This window comes from Lactuca sativa, chromosome 4, assembly GCF_002870075.4.
Source record: "Lactuca sativa cultivar Salinas chromosome 4, Lsat_Salinas_v11, whole genome shotgun sequence".
Lineage (NCBI taxonomy): Eukaryota > Viridiplantae > Streptophyta > Magnoliopsida > Asterales > Asteraceae > Lactuca > Lactuca sativa.
Window position 1 is genome coordinate 81,594,701 of NC_056626.2, and position 17,276 is coordinate 81,611,976.

Genomic DNA, 17,276 nt, shown 5'->3' on the forward strand with positions numbered 1-17,276 from the left:
CTCCCGTGAACTTCCTCAAATAACACACATGAAAAGTGTTATGAATTCCATTCAGTTCTTCTGGTAGTTCGAGCTTGTAAGCTTGGTTCCCAATCCTCTGAAGAACTTTAAACGGTCCAATAAACCTTGGACTTAACTTTCCCCTTTTACCAAATCTTATAAGTCCCTTCCACGGCGAGACTTTAAGCAAAACCGAATCTCCAACTTCAAAAGTTATCGGTCTCCGCTTCTTGTCAGCATAGCTCTTTTGACGATCCTGAGCCGCTAACATTCTTTCCCTAATTATTTTCAACTTTTCAGCAGTTTGATGAACCAACTCCGGTCCCATAAACTGCTTTTCCCCAGCCTCAATCCAACAAGACGGCGTACGACACTTCTGTCCATACAAAGCTTGGTAAGGTGCCATCTTAATGCTCGAGTGGAAACTATTATTATAGGAAAATTCTACCAACGGTAAATGTTCATCCCAATTACCTAGGAATTCCAGAGTACATGCTCTCAGCATATCTTCAAGTGTTTGTATCGTTCGTTCGCTCTGACCATCAGTCTGCGGATGGTAAGCTGTACTTAAACACAACTTGGTACCCAATTCCTCTTGTAGACTTTTCCAAAACCTCGATGAGAAACGGCTATCACGATCCGACACAATCGTTAACGGAACACCGTGAAGCCTCACAATTTCCTTCACGTAAGAATTCGCAAGCTTATCCATAGACCATTTCTCCCTGGCCGCTATGAAATGCGCACTCTTAGTGAATCGATCAACGACCACCCAAATCATGTCGTGACCATTCTTTGTTCTGGGCAGTTTAGTGACAAAATCCATAGCAATGTCTTCCCACTTACCCATAGGCACAGGCAAAGGTTCTAAACTCCCGTACGGTTTCTGATGTTGTGTCTTGACTCTCGCACAAGTCACACACTCGGCCAAATACTTTGCAACATCAAGCTTCATCGTCGGCCACCAGTAGTAGGGTTTCAGGTCCCTATACATTTTAGTGCTACCCGGATGAATCGAGTACATGGTCTTGTGAGCTTCTTCCATCAGAAGATCTCTGACTCCTCCTGTCTTAGGTATCCAAATCCGATCTTGGAACACCTTCAGTCCATGACTGTTTACACCGAACACCAACGTTTTACCCAAACGTTCCTCCTTTCTGTCATTCTTCTCAGAAGCTTCGCTCTGAGCTTTCTTTATACTTTCCAAAATAGTTGATACAACTTCAATTCTCAACGCTCTTGGCCTTTTCCTTTCGGGATTGACTTTCCGACTGAGAGCATCAGCAACAACATTAGCTTTACCGGGGTGGTAAAGTATCTCGCAGTCATAGTCTTTAAGTAATTCTAGCCAGCGTCGTTGCCTCATATTCAATTCTTTCTGATTAAAGAGGTATTGGAGACTCTTATGATCAGTGAAAAGTTTGCACTTCGTGCCATAGAGGTAATGCCTCCATATTTTCAGAGCGAAAACTACCGCTGCCAACTCTAAATCATGAGTCGGGTAGTTCTTTTCATGCTCTTTCAGCTGTCGAGACGCATATGCTATCACCTTTTCTCTTTGGGTCAAAACACAACCCAAACCAACACCAGACGCATCGCTATAGACAGCGAAGTCTTCAACTCCATCGGGTAGAGAAAGTATCGGTGCCTCGCATAGCTTCTTCTTTAGCTTCTCAAATGCTTCCTGATGCTTCTCACCCCAAGCATAAGTAGCTCCTTTGTGGGTCAAAGTTGACAATGGACTAGCGATCGAAGAAAAGCCTTGGATAAACCTTCGGTAATATCCGGCTAATCCTAAAAAGCTTCGAATCTCCGTGGGACTTTTCGGTTGTTCCCACTTCGTCACAGCTTCGATCTTCGCTGGATCAACCATTATCCCTTCTTGGTTGAACACGTGACCCAAGAATTGGACTTCACGAATCCAAAAATCACATTTGGAGAACTTAGCATACAGCTTCTCCTTCTTCAAGACTTCTAACACTTCTCGCAAGTGTCTGCCATGCTCCTCCTGGCTTTTCGAGTAAATCAGAATGTCGTCTATGAACACTATCACGGATTTATCAAGGAACGGGTTACAAACCCTATTCATCAAATCCATGAACGCTGCTGGAGCATTGGTTAGTCCAAACGACATAACCAAGAACTCATAGTGTCCATATCTAGTTCTGAATGCAGTCTTCTCGATATCTTGCTCTCTTACTTTTAGCTGATGATATCCTGACCTAAGATCGATCTTCGAGAAATAGCTCGAACCTTGCAATTGATCAAACAGGTCATCAATCCTCGGCAACGGATATCTATTCTTTATTGTTGCCTTGTTCAGCTCTCTGTAATCGATGCACATTCTCATACTTCCATCTTTCTTCTTTACAAATAACACCGGAGCTCCCCAGGGCGATGAACTAGGTCTAATGAAACCGTTGTCCAATAACTCCTGAAGTTTCATCATTAGTTCCTTCATCTCCGTCGGTGCTAATCGATAAGGTGCTTTCGCAATTGGCGTTGTTCCTGGCAACAAGTCAATACGGAATTCCACTTGTCGATCAGGCGGTAATCCAGGAAGATCTTCGGGAAATACTTCCGGATAATCACACACCACTGGAATATTCTGCATCACCTTCTTTTCCTTCTTAGCATCAATCACGAATGCTAAAAACGATGTACACCCCTTGGTCAAACATTTTCTGGCTTTCATCAATGAAATGATTCCAGAATTCACTCTGCGTTTATCTCCATACACCATAAACGAATCTTTCCCAGGCGGGTTTACTTTGACTATTTTCTTCTTGCATAAAATTTCGGCGTCGTTGGCGCTAAGCCAATCCATTCCCAATACGATGTCGAAACCATTAAGTTCGATAGGCAATAATTCCTCGTGGAACTTATTCCCATTCAGATCAATTAAGATGTTTTTCATGCGATAGCTAACAGGTACAAACTTGCCACTAGCAACTTCGACTAATAAAGCATTATCTAGTCTAACAACAGGCAAAGCTAGCTTTCTACCAAATTCATGCGATATAAAGGAGTAGTTGGCTCCAGAATCAAATAAAATTTGGGCAGGCAATTCGTTAACGAGAAAGGTACCTGAAGCGACATCAGCTTCATCTTTAGCAGCTTCCAGTGTCATCTGGAATGCTCTCGCCTTTGGCTTTGGCGGAATGCTGGGTCTAGCTGCCTCCTTCTTCTTCGGGCAGTCTCTCGACATATGACCCTCCTCACCACAACCATAGCAAACTTTCTTTGTGAGGGTACACTCATTGGCATAGTGCCCTGGCTTTCCACACTTGTAGCATGTGTTCGCCACCTCACATCTTCCATGATGCTTCTTCTTACATTTGTCGCACCATTTCGCCTCACCTCCACCTCCCCTCGAACCAGACTTCGAGAACTTGTTTTTCTTGTTGGACCCTGAAGTTCCATCGAACTTCCTCTTTTCTCCAACATCTATTCTTTCCAGACCCTTTTCCTTCTGCTGGGCCTCCACATTCTTAGCTGCACGAACAGCCGTTTTCAGAGTGGTTGCCATTTTGACTGTCGGACCAAAGTCAGCAGGCAGTCCGTTAGCAAACCTCTCAATCTTGGAGAGTTCCGTTGGCACTAGGTACGGAAACAACTTCATCTTCTCAGTAAATGCAGTAGCATAGTCATCTATGCTCATCTTCCCCTTCTTTAAGTTTTGAAACTCATTGTTCAGATCAATCAGATCTATCTCCGAACAATACTGCACCCTTAACTGTTCTAAGAACTCCTCCCATGACATTTTCAGGGCTTCTCCTCGTGGCATAGTATCTGCCAACAACTTCCACCAACTCAAGACCCCAGTCTTCAGTTGTCTAACCGCAAAGACGGTCTTCTGTTTGTTGCTACAGTCGCAACTTTCAAATACCATCTCCATTTCGGAGATCCAATCCATTATCTCAACAGGCTTTGGGCTCCCAGAAAGACTTGGCGGTTTGGCGCCCAAGAAATTCTTGTACATACGCCCATCCTTGTTGTTTCTCCTTTCCGGATCGTTCCTTCGTTCCTCTTGAGTCCCAACTTGACTCACCATGCGACTATTGTTCCCTTCCTCCGATTGCTCGGGAATCAATTCCGGTTCCTCAATAGGTATGATAGGTTCATCCCTATTATTATGCAACATTTGTCGCATCTCCTCCCTTTGTTCGGCTAGCATAGCCCGAATCATGGCTTGCACCGCAGCCATTGTTATTGGTTCTGGTGCTGCTGCTACAACAGGTATTTGCTCAATCACTGGCGGTTGATTCCTGTTTTCATCTGCGTTTCCAACGCCACTCCTTGTTCTCACCATTTTTTGATCTACACCGAATAATTTCACCTTATTACTCCAAACGATTACATGCTAGTTCTAATATCGTATACATACGCTTAGAATCCTAAACACATAAACCTTCAGATCCGGTTGGCAACAAACCGTAGATCCGAACAAATAATATCATATATGGCAACATATATCATTTAGCACATAAAAGCATTTTAGGCAACTTTCCTAAAATAAACTAGTGCTCGTGTCTAAAATCCAACAGACACACATCTCACAATCTCCACTTAGCATACTAAGTTTAAGTCTAGAAATCCTACAAATTCCTAGTTCGCTTAAACTAATGCTCTGATACCAACTGTGACATCCCCAAAATCTCGGCCAGAAAAGACCGATTTTCATTTATGCTTTTAAATATTTTCAGAGTAAATCCTTTTGATTTGAAAGAGTTGCGGAATTTGTTCCCAAAACAAAACATGATAAAATAATATTTATCAAAGCATTTCATCAAGAGATGCATTTCATTATATAATCAAAACTCGGGATGTCATGTTCCGATACAGGCCATAAAGCATAAACGATAAACATTACAAGTCATTCAACAAATATATACATATACAGACTTGTAAACAAAACAACAAGATGATCCATCCATCTTACGCCCTTGTGCCACTTCCTGTAATACAAATAAAACTGAGTGGGTCAGGCTTGGGAGCCTGGTGAGCATATAGGGTTTTCAACCCACAATAAATAAGTTATATTTAATTTCACCAACCAATCACTATCCCGATTACCCATTCCCGTTATCCTCACTTTACGTCCCTAAAACAACTATCTCAAGGGACCTAATCTAGGATTTTCATCGGGACGGACATCACTGCGAAGGGGTTTCCTCAACAATAGATATCCTAAAGGCAACCATGAGGGGGATAGAGTACACCGGTGAACACATCGTTCACAACACCTACAGGTTATGAACCTGCTAGTGTTCCACTGGACTGTCTAGAAAGAGTCCGTGGTCGTTATCCATACTCCGCTGAATAACTAGATCAACAACAACAACAACATCGAGGCCTCTCATCTGTTTATTACACACCAACTATCTACCCATGTTCTACCCAACATATTAGTAGATAAAAATATATATTTTCATACGTAGTTTAAAGAAAACCTGTATAGCATGTTTTAATCAACACATATGTCACATAACAGATGAGGCACACACACATAACACATATCTCATAAAGAAATAAGCAGATCTATAAGATAGAAGAGAGTGAATACTCATTCACACATAACACAACCAAATATATACACATAGCACGTATTTTTATATAAAATACTTCGTATTATTGTATTAGAAGAAATAACTACACACTCACTTGATCAGAAGATGATCGGACAGCGCTACGGCTTATAGAAGTAGTATTCCTCAGCAGATCTGGAAGATCTCCTCGAAAATCGAACTTCTCGCGGGCAGAGCTTCGACTCGGGAACCGCGCTTCTCGGGATCTTCGGGATCTCGGGACTTGCCTCGGGGCTAGAGTATGATACCGGGACTTCGGGGTAGCTTCGGCATGAAAAACGATGCAAAAGACTAGAGAGAAGAGAAGAAAATGAACAAGAAATGAGGCTGCCTTCGGATCCTTTATATAGAGGCTGGAACCTCGGAGTACGCGGGGCGTACAGGCGTACGCAGCGCGTACGCGTCCGAAATCGTCATTGCATGCGTCATCCGAAGTGTCGACACTATCGGAGTTACGCGATAACGTAACCTCGTACGCGGGGCGTACTCCGGATTACACCGGTGACTCGGCTTCGGATAATGCTTCCGAATTTTGAATTAAAAATAAATACAAAATGATTAATAAACTTCGGAAATTCATAACTTCTTCATACGAACTCCGTTTTCGACGTTCTTTATATCCACGGAAAGGTGAGACCATGCTCTACGACTTTCGTTTAGACTCCGTCGGCTAATTTTGAATTTATTTTTATTAATTATTTTTAATAGGCCGCGACAGAAACTTTCGTTATAAATTCATAACTTCTTCGTTTGACGTCCGTTCTCGCCTAACTTTTTATCGCTTTGATACCAACAATGAGATCTTTGATTCTCATTTAGATTGCTTCGGCTAACAACCGCTCGATCTCAATTCGAGTATTTCAGGCTGTATACCGCTAAGCCGGAACTTCGATAAATCATAACTTCCTCATACGAAGTCAGATTTGGGCGTTCTATATATATTCGGAAACCTTGTTTCAACTACTACAACATTAACCAAAGATATTAAATTTATTTCACTCTTAAATTTTGACGCTTATTTTTATTCTTAATTAATCAGACCACATAATTAAGCAATTAAGCACAAAACACATAATACTCAAATAATACAATCTTATTATTTCAAAACGGGTTACAAAGGTTAACCTGGACTATTATATTGCTAAGAACGGCAAGCCCGGAAACACAGGCGTTACACTAAGTCCATAAAGTTTTAAGTTTTGGCAAGCATGAACCTTCCCTCAAGTGTGAGACTTCTTTACAAGCTTAGTTTTGTCATTTTAAGACCTTGGACACTACTAGAAAAACAGCCTTTTACGACGCTCATTGCGTGTCGTAAAAGGCTCAGACGACGGGCAAATGCGTGTCAAGGAAGGCCCTGTCATAAAGAGAGACGACGCGCATTTATGACGCTCATTTACGACGCGCAATTACGACACACGTTTACGACACGTAATGCGTATCAAGGAAGGCCCTATCATAAAGGAAGACGACACGTATTCGCGTGTCGTAACCTTATGACGCGCGTGTTAATGATACGCAATGCGTATCAAGAAAGCCCCTGTCAAGAAAGGTCATGTCATAAATGAAGATGACACACATTTTTGCGTATCATAAATTTAAATGTTTAAAAAAAATATGTACAAATTTACTAATTTTCAAATTAAATTTGTATTTAATGTCTCGTAATAGAAAATAAATATCATATACAAAAAATACAATCCATTGCATAAAATTTAATGTCATACAAATAAAATACCATAAATAACAAAGATAATTCATTTCACTAATATGTCAAATACAAATAATTATTCCAATAGTGAGTAAATGTTATAAAAAAATGAACTCAAGAGAAGCAGAATATACAATTGCATTATCTAGCTTACTATCTGCCAACAACTCTCCGTGTGTTTGCTTTTTGCTTGAGTCTCGTTTCCTCCAAAACTACTAGATACAATGGCTTGCTTCTTCCTCGTTACTGTAAGCAGAACCGAATTACATTAGATGCTAATGTAATTAATTATGTTGCTAAGGATAAGGGTGGGGCTACTAGAAAGACTTATTTATATTCAGCTAGAACATAAGTATCTTTATGAATCTTAACTAACATGAGAACAAAAGGCTTATGGATGTTAATACATAATAGTTCAGGGGCACAACCGTAAATAAACAATTAAATACTACATGTGGGTTTGTTGTTAGAACAAGGTTGCAAATGCAGCTGTAAACATGCATGAATTATAAACATCATGTAATGAAACTAATTGTATTTTACTCTAAATTCAATAAAACATTACAATTATTCATTTTTTAAAGTCTCAAATCTTTAATCTTGTAATTCATTCCACTTCCATTTGTAGTATGATGAATCTGAACACAGAAGTGAAATGGCAAAGAATTCTTTAGAGAGATATACTCACTATTATGAACGTTGGGCTACTAACCAATCAATATACAAGGGCATAATTGTAATTTTCTATATATTTTTAAATTTATGTTTCTGATACATACTACTTTGATTCTTTTTTTCACATTAACAATCGAGGCAAAAAGCACTTGCGGATTTACTGCATATGCAAACACTTGCGGATCAGGGCATATCAGTAAATCACACAAAGGTTTAATACATCCCTCACTTACCAAATACCTGCATTTTATTATCAGTAAAAAAAACAATGTAACTACAAAACTTATAGTTATTATGGGTAAAAACGTGTTGCAATTTCCTGAGATTTGCTCACAAATATTGGGAAATTGAAGAGAATATTTTAGGTTTATGAATCTCACTTGATTTGGTCATGGCTTCCACCTGAAGTAGCATTAGAAATAGCCCATGCAGCGTCCTTCTTGATGTCAAATTCTGCATTTTGAAGCAGATGAATAAGAGGGCCAATGATATTTGCTTCAATCACTGTCTGTAAAAATCACAAAGTAGATGATATATCAGTCAAGAAAATAAGGTTTGATGATTAAATCTTGATTAAAAAAAATTAAAATTATGACCTGAATCTGCTCCTTGTTGCCAGCGGTTATGTTTGATATAGTCCAACAAGCTTCTTTCTTGATACTTTTTTTGTGGTTATTGGTCAACAAGTTGAGAAGACAAGGCAAAGCTTGATGATTGATTATATACTACAACAAACAAATGAAAGTGAGAAACGAATATTATGTTTATTTTCTATAATCTAAAAACAAATGCAACAATTTTCTTTGAGAAATATTTGAAAAGAAATGCTACCTGAGTTTGCATATCATCTCCTGTAACAATGTTACCAACAGTACGAAGAGCAGGGATAAGGACAGATGGAGAAGGGTGACTAAAAATATAGAAAAAGGTTAGAACTTAAAAAAAAAAGTTTTAAAGATCCTAACTTTATTCAAAAGAAGAAGAAGAAAAGACTCACTTCAATAGCTCAACCAATCTTGGACATACATTTGCTTCAATAACAGCTTGGATTTTATCATTTGTGCCATCTGAAAGATATGAAAGAGCCCAACAAGCATCTGTCAAAACTTCTTCATCGTTTGAATAAATAAGTTGTTGTAAAGCTGGAAGTGCAGGTTTTGTCTGTGAAAAGTCAAGACAAATCAGAATTCATCATTACAAATGTTGAAAAGATAGAGCCAAAAGAACTATGTGGGTAGTTTAGTCTTTTCAGAAACAAAACTGACTAAAAGAAGGTTGTGGTTTGCCTCTGCAAAAATTTGAAAGTGTCCATGTGGCATTTCGCAACATGGATAACTTAGCATGCTCATTTAATTGTGATAGTAGAGGAATCAAAGCACCTTGTGCAAGTACAAGGTCACGACATTTAGGGGAATCACCAGCAACATTTCCTAAAGCCCATACAGCCTAACATGTAGATAAAGTGAAATTGAAGTCATGATAATGAATTTGTGAATTGAGTTTATGAAATACAAAAACCTCTAAAAGATACCTGTTCTCTAACATCATCACTTGGAGATGCAAGAAGCTTCACAAATATTGGAACAGCACCATGATCAATCACCACTTTTGTGTGTTCAGATGTCCCCGAAGCAATATTAGTCAAAGCCCAAGCAGCCTCAAACTACAGAGAATATATATTGTTTATATAAAATACATGTAACTATTGTGTGTATTTTATATTATGTTACAAAATGTTGAATTTCACCTAAAGTTGTGGGAAATCCTCCCTTACAAGAAACTCAACAAAGCGAGGAACAACACCGGATTGAATAACTTCTTCAATGGGAGGGCTGCGTTCTGGTTAAAAATGTAATGGATACAAGATAAGTAAACTCATAACTCAATGGAGTTATGCCTTTAACAGTTGCACTTATCATGTGAGGTGTCTCGGAAGCTAAACTGAAACCTAAATCATAACGATCCTCTGTAAAAAAGTTAGAAATAGATATAGTAGATATATAATTGAAACCCTCCCCGACTAGAAAAATTACCTCTCCATGCCCTAAAATGATTGAAAATGATAGTGGAGCGAGTACTCTATGACTACATTCATAATCATCACGGAAGATTGAGGTATCCATAAAATATGAAACGGAAAAATCATTTTTTACAGAACACTCACCAATCAGATGACGAATCTAACAAACATAGGAAGGAGAAGTGTGGTGAACCAGAGAGAAGACGAAGGGTGGTGGGTGCCTGGGTGCTTGTCGAGTAGTATGGGGTAGAGAGAGAGAGAGAGAGAGAGAGAGACTTGTAGATTAAGACCATGGCGGATGAGGCATTTTATCAAACATGTTGCGTGCATCATCGATTCTTCCCCATTTACTGTATAAGTCGATTTCTCGATTTCTATTTCTCTTTCTCCCATTCCAGTCTCCGACTTTCTGTTGCTGTGATAGAGAGTTTCCTTCCGTCGCTGGGATTTGAGTAGTGCCACCACTCCTCCAAAGGCTCTGAGTTTTCTCGGTCTAGGTCACCAGACCTAATGTTGCTGGCAAGGGCAGGCGAGGTGAGATTGCCGGAGATGAGGGGCTCCATCGGCTGGGTGACGCTGGAAAGCGTTGGACGGTGGGGCGGGGCTAGACAGAGGTCAGAGGTGGGAGGCGCCAACACCAAGAGAAACGTCGGAGGTGGGAGAAGTTGTCGACGTCGAGAACCGAGAAGAAGAGAAAGGGTTTGTCGAAGTGAGAAGGAGAGAAAGGGAAGTTGAAGAGAGAATGAGCAGTACAGGAGGGCATAATCGGGGCAAGTTCTTGAAAAAAAAGCCCTAGCTACTAGGGAAATTAAAGTGGAGGGAGAAAAAAAAGGAAGGCGGGGATTTTAAGTTTTTGGGATTTCATTTTCCCCGGATGGAACGCGCGCGTTCTATTAAAATTTATAAAGCGACGGTCGTAGACGACACGCAGGTGCCCTCCGTGTTTTTATTTTTTTTTTGTTTAGACACTAATTTTAGGGCATGCAAAAATGCGCGTCTGAAATCCTTTAAATTTTGGAAGAAATGACATTATTTTTTAGACACTCACCTTTGCGTATCATAAATCACTGCGTGTCATGGTTCGCGCGTCGTAAAAGGCTATTTTTCTAGTAGTGGGAGCTTTATATGCACGTAAAGTTTGCAACTCTAAACATGCCTTGGGAAGTTGGATCTATAATTTGGAGCCTTAACATGGCTTAAAAAGCCTCTGTATGGATGAAGGACTGAAGGAACTCGGCGAGTCCGATGAAGATTGTCGTGGGCTCGGCGAGTCAGATGAGTGACACAGCGAGTTGGCGAGTTATGCAAGGAACTCGGCGAGTAGCTGAGGGTACTCAACGAGTTGAGGTCAACATAGACTGTTGACCTTGACCGATGACTTTGACTGTAACCAAGGGTTGACCGGTGGACTTCTGGGGACACTGTTGGGAAATTGGAAATTTAAAAGTATGGTTCTATGGTGAATATAGGTGGTGAAGTTATCCCCACTATACTAAGGGGTCTAAGGCACAAAGGTCGGCCCATTAGATATGATTTCCTAGCAGTTGGTAGTATGTTGATTATGAGTTAGTGTTGCATGTTAGTTGTTATGCCAGTTAGGTAGATCTGTAGGACTACCTATAGTATCATGTGATTATTGGTATGTGCATTAGTTGTATTATATGTCGACATATTATGTGGGATGGGTTGAGGTGATACTGCTTCGTGCGGTAACCAACAAACCCGGGAGCATTCCAGATACGAGCTGAGAGAGACTCATACTGCGGGCTCAGTGGAAATTCAGATGTGAGTTGTGGGCCTGGAAGGCAATCCAGACTCACATTGTGGGCCCAGGAGGTAATCCAATCTGTAAAGTTGTGGACCCAGTATATGCTGTTATTTGTATATGTAATATGTGCAGTGTATCAGTATTTTAGGGGAACTCGCTAAGCTATCGGGCTTACAGTTTCAGTTTATTGTTTCAGGTACATCAGGGGATCGTGGCAAGGCGAATGCATGATCGTACAGCTCCTCATGTTTTGTTTATGTTTCTGGGAAAGACTCTGATATAGATTATTTTGAAAGCAAATCTATAATAACTGTTGGTTTTAAATGTTTTGAAAAGTTTTAAATTGGCTTGAAATTTTTGGGTGTTACAATTTAACATACCATCAACACCTTCGAGAAAAATAAAGTATAATTGTTTAACCAAAGTGTTATTTCATTATATTTATATTTATATGATAATAATAAAATATCAGTGAGATAACATTGCAGACGAATTGTTAGGAACGGAAACCCTAATCGCTAATTTCAAAAAGGACTTGCAGTGCAAGCCTACGGTACAGATGTAGTAGTGGTTGTCGACATTGTTTATAGTAAATCTAGCGGGGCTGGTGCTTTGGATTGAGATTAGATTTTGGGTGTCACAGTTGTCGTATGCCTCCTTCGTTACTTCTGCAACATTATGAAATCCATCGACAAAATTAAAGATGAGAGTATCATCAATTATGAAGGTATCGTTTAGAGACCACATAGCGTAGAAACCAGCATCTTGTGGCACTGCCCAGCCGAAGGAATCGCCGACGACATGCTCAGTTGCCACCGAGTGATTGAACTCCATAGATGCAACTACCATGGCTATAATCAGAAACAAACTTGGCTTTAGGTTTGCCATTCTTGATTAAGTAAATATGTGTTCTTATTCTTTTGATGGATCTTCCGAGTAAAGCTTTTCGTCTTATGCTATGAGAGAATAAGTTTTGGGTGTATTTATAGGAAAGTTGGAGTTGTATATGTTTATTGAAGAAATTAATGTTAATTAATTTTAAGTATTCACATAGTTACATTTGTAGATATTTATTGTGGCATTAACTGTTATTAGTATTTGTACGTGATTTAGACATGAATAATAAATATTTTTTTATTTTGATATACGATTGATTACATGTGTAAAGATGGAATACTTTTATTTAGCTAATTACTAAATTATTAAATAAAGGTTGTCTTATTATGAAATGATATTTCTTAAAAAAAAATGTTGTAAATTGTAAAATATAAATTAACTTGTTTTGACAAAATCGATTTTGTGAAATATCATTGTCTTTATAAAATAAAATTACGTTGTGATTAGTCTCCACCAACTTTCTTACAGCTCAATTAGAAGAAATAACAATAATCTTTCAATTGAACTGAAAAATATCTTACAGCTCAATTAGAAGAAATAACAGTAATCTTTTAATTGAACTGAAAAATATCAGACATTAGACAATTATGTCCATTAAACGCAAATTTTCATTTAATTTAACGATGCAAAAAAGGGTTATTAACTAAAACATTAAAATGACCGTAATTCCCATTATCACCCATACCCACATTTTTACTAAATATCATAAAATATAACTATTTATCATTTTAACTCCTTAAAATCCATGCTAGACTAGCCCACTTGATAGAGATTTTTTGTGTATTAGATTAAAGATCCCAAGCTCTATATCGGACATTGACGATTTTTACATATAACTTGCGAAACATATTAAAATTTATGGTCAAGAGACAACTGTTTAAAGCGTATGGTCATTATGATGGAAAGCGTGAGTTCGAACTCTACTAGTCTCGTTCATTTTTTTAAACTTTCAAACATGCTAGTGAAATACATTGAACTCAGTTTTACTTGCAGATGGATGTGGTTAATGTGTAAAGTCTTTATGTTGAAGAGAGTAAGTTAAAAGTCAATGGTCCGTTTTAACTTTCAACCAAACAAAAACAATTTTATGCAAAACATGACTTCAATTACGCTTTAACCAACTGTGCTAACATACATCTTCAAATAAAATTTCATAATCACAAAGTTTAATATAGTTTCCATGTTATAGGTGTCTGTATAACTGTATCCATGAGATCATTTTGTTATATTTTCTAAAAAAGGTTTCAATGATAGCCACCAAAATTTCATCATTCTAAATACTTTCTCATACATTTTGACTTTCCAAACACAATAAATGGATGTCTAGCTTTTCACACATAACAAATGAAAGCTAGTGCGAATAATAAGTTTGGGTTTAATAGACGAGCTTTTAAGTTTTAAAAGTAAATAAGAGAAAGTTAATAAAATGGTTAAAGAGTGATCCCCCACAATGGCCAACATAGGCATATAAGAAAGATTCAACTTCAAATTAACCAACAAACTAAACCATAACCATAACCATAACCATACATCATCATATCATGTGAAAACTACCATCTCTTTCATTCCCACTTATTTTCTTGCCTCCGCCTTCTTTTGGTCTTTGGCTGAAAACACAACACCACACATTTATATATAAAAAAAATAAAAATAAAAAAAACATACAGATTTACCTTTTATTCATTTTCATAAAAATAAAATATATACAAAGATTTAGAAGATTACCTGCTTTCTCTTCTTCTCGTTTCTTAGCAGCTTCTGCCCTCTGTTGTCTGATTAGAGCCAACCGCTCTGCAAATACAACACATGGATAAAAGTTACTTGGCATACATTAATTAGACTGATGTCAATGGACATAAATGCCCTCATCCCAATAAAACTACTGATATGAGGAAGAATGCATGCTTATTACCTAGATCCTTCTTTGCTTGATCTGTTTTCCCTTGTTCTTGCAGCTTCATATACCTTTCATGAGCCCTCTGTTTCTCAATTTCTTCTCTGTAAATAAACATGATAACTCAACTCATATGGGGGTGTTTTGGTCTTTTAAAATATGGAACAAAATAATAATCAGAAGAGGAAAAGAATTTACAAACCTTTCACGTCTTGAAAGTTCACTAGTTTTATCCAGCTGAAAAGCATAGCAATCAGCAGAATTGATCAAAATAAATCTCTATGTGTTAATATATATATATATATATATATATATATATATATATATATATATATATATATATATATATATATATATATATATGTGTTAATGGGTAGTACTTACATCAGCATCTCTTGCTTTCAAGGTCTTGGGCCTAGCCATATTAGGGTTCTCAATGTCAATAACACCTTGGGTCCCTTTCTTCTTCTATAAAACAAAAAGAAAATAGAATAAGCAAACACGGAATTTATAATTTATAACTAAATACAAAAGAATATATTTGTAAAGAAAAAAGTGTAAAAGTTTACTGACTTCAGATTCTTCCTCAGATGACTCTTCAGATTCTTCATCAGATCTTTCCTCTTCAACTTCAGCTTCTTCCTGATAAATCATGCATTAGTCAACAACTATATGTAGATCTTTTTAATTTAATTTTTTTAAACCTTGATCCTACTTCAAGACAAGTAATAAAATAATTCATTCATTTTATCAAAGATTAATCTGAAGAAGAGCATAAAACAAGACTCCATAGCCACTGAATGAACAATAAGAATCATATAGAATAATACACTTCAAAGCTTATTTTATTTGTAACCAAAAAATCAAGTCTTCTGAATACAAGGAGATACAAGAATATTAGAATAACAAAAACTTATTTGGTGTTGGTTTTTTTATCTAGAAAGGGAAGAAGCCATGATGATGCTGTTCCAGATTTTAATTTATGTAATCTGTGAAGACATGTTCATTTTGGACATCAACAATTCAACCTATTTCTTTTTAATTTTTTTGAATATTAAAATTACCTTTTTAAATGTACGAGGTCGAGATGAAGTGCCAGCAACTGCAATCATTAACAAAAGAAATCATATTAGTTAACATGTCACACGAATAAACATCAATTTGACCTAATACTCAATATTTTACCAATTGTCTTTACATTATTTGTACTACTTATTTGGACATTCTTGCTTGCTTAACTATGTGTGTAACTTTGTATGTATTCTATGTATGCAAAAAAACGTTAGATAAATTGTATCTATGTTTTACAATGAATTTTAATTCACCTCATGATTGTGGCATCCCAATAACCTAAATCCAAGTATCATGCACCAAAAACCTTGTTGCCCTGTTAGAAAATTAGTCCTTTCATATCACTACAAAACCCCTTTTGGAACCATTAAAACCTAATCAACAAGAACAAAACCTAATCATTTACATAGAACCAAGAACAAAACCCCTTTTGGAAACATTAAAACCTAATCAAGAAACAAAAGTCCGGTTATCCTTTTCGAAATGAATTCATTCGCCTATTTCAACAATTAATAGATTTAACAGAAACCCAAATCAAATCCAAGGTCTATAGATTATAGAAACCAAGCACCGAAACCGAACGAATATCTTAAATCGGACTACTACGGATCCATTCCGCATAAGAAAGTTGCATATAAAAATCGAATAACATAAAACTAAATTAATGAAAAGAAAAGGAGAGTATGAGTATAAAAACATACGCATCTCTTCAGGAGTAGAGAACTGGCGACGTCCAGTAGGCTTGCCCTTAAACTTCCCTCTCCCCATACTTGATTAGGCTAACAGTGGTCGATCAGAATCGGAGAAAGAAGAAGAAAAAGAAGCAAGAGTTTTGTATTAATTTGAAAATGGTCGCTCCACACCTCTTTAATCGGTGGGTATTTGGGATAAATTTTCCCCTGTATTGGAGAATGGAGAATAAAGAAGCGAAAGAAACCCTAGTCGCAGTTGGGCTTGTTTGTGCCTTGTGGACACAGAATCTATCAAGCCATCAAGGGGTGGTGTACGTGGAAAGGTTGACCGCCGTAGATTTTTCGCAAATTGAAACAGAGTATCTGATTCTATTTTTCATTTACTCTTTTTTTATTTTTTTATTGAAATTTTGAAATAAATGTTTTCATTAGTTTTGGGCATCCTACTTTTCTACTTTCATAAAACAAAAATTATACTAAAAACTCACTTTGATTTATTTATTATTAACATTATGTTTTTATTATTTTTTCTATTATAACATTCATTATACAATAAAAAAATTTCTTATTATATTAATAATGTTATTTAAAGACAGATTAGTCTATACATTTTCCAATATATATATCTTAATATGATATTAAATGAACATGCTAATTTAGTAATTTGCTAGATTTTCAAATTACACTATCTTAAATTAAAAATTAAAAACAGAATATTGTGACACGAAGAAATAAAGATAAATAAATAAAATATACATTTGTCATTTATTGTTGTATTTAACCATTTACGTAGTCAAATCTTCAGAATAATTTGTGAAAAGATCGTGACGTGATTGGTAGTAGATATGAATGCAATGCTTGTAGGGTATAAAATGGTAAAGCAAAATGAATATTTAAAAGAACGATTGATCATACAGATGTTAAAGATAATATTCATGGTCCCCTGTTTCTTCTTATACG

The 17,276-nt window shown here is 37.1% G+C and overlaps 3 protein-coding genes across 3 annotated transcripts; all 3 read right to left on the minus strand.

Moving 5' to 3' along the window:
- Positions 1-7,877: 7,877 nt before the first annotated feature.
- LOC111877153 (importin subunit alpha-1a) lies at positions 7,878-10,387 on the minus strand. The gene is given in 11 exon segments (XM_052770916.1): positions 7,878-7,937; positions 8,079-8,214; positions 8,355-8,482; positions 8,571-8,699; positions 8,806-8,884; positions 8,972-9,148; positions 9,248-9,420; positions 9,506-9,637; positions 9,722-9,813; positions 9,872-9,940; positions 10,285-10,387. Coding segments are annotated over 11 exon segments (1,278 nt in total).
- Positions 10,388-12,230: 1,843 nt separating this feature from the next.
- LOC111894971 (umecyanin) lies at positions 12,231-12,650 on the minus strand. Its single transcript, XM_023891057.1, has one exon. It carries the CDS (start codon positions 12,648-12,650, stop codon positions 12,231-12,233), a length of 420 nt encoding a protein of 139 aa, XP_023746825.1.
- A 1,361-nt stretch (positions 12,651-14,011) lies between these two features.
- Positions 14,012-16,594, minus strand: LOC111894989 (uncharacterized). Its single transcript, XM_023891076.2, has 8 exons — positions 16,326-16,594; positions 15,618-15,655; positions 15,127-15,195; positions 14,938-15,021; positions 14,756-14,790; positions 14,572-14,657; positions 14,385-14,450; positions 14,012-14,266 (listed from the first exon to the last, which is right to left on the minus strand). The coding sequence occupies exons 1-8, from the start codon at positions 16,390-16,392 to the stop codon at positions 14,232-14,234; spliced, it is 480 nt and encodes a 159-aa protein (XP_023746844.1). The 5' UTR covers positions 16,393-16,594; the 3' UTR covers positions 14,012-14,231.
- Positions 16,595-17,276: the final 682 nt, after the last annotated feature.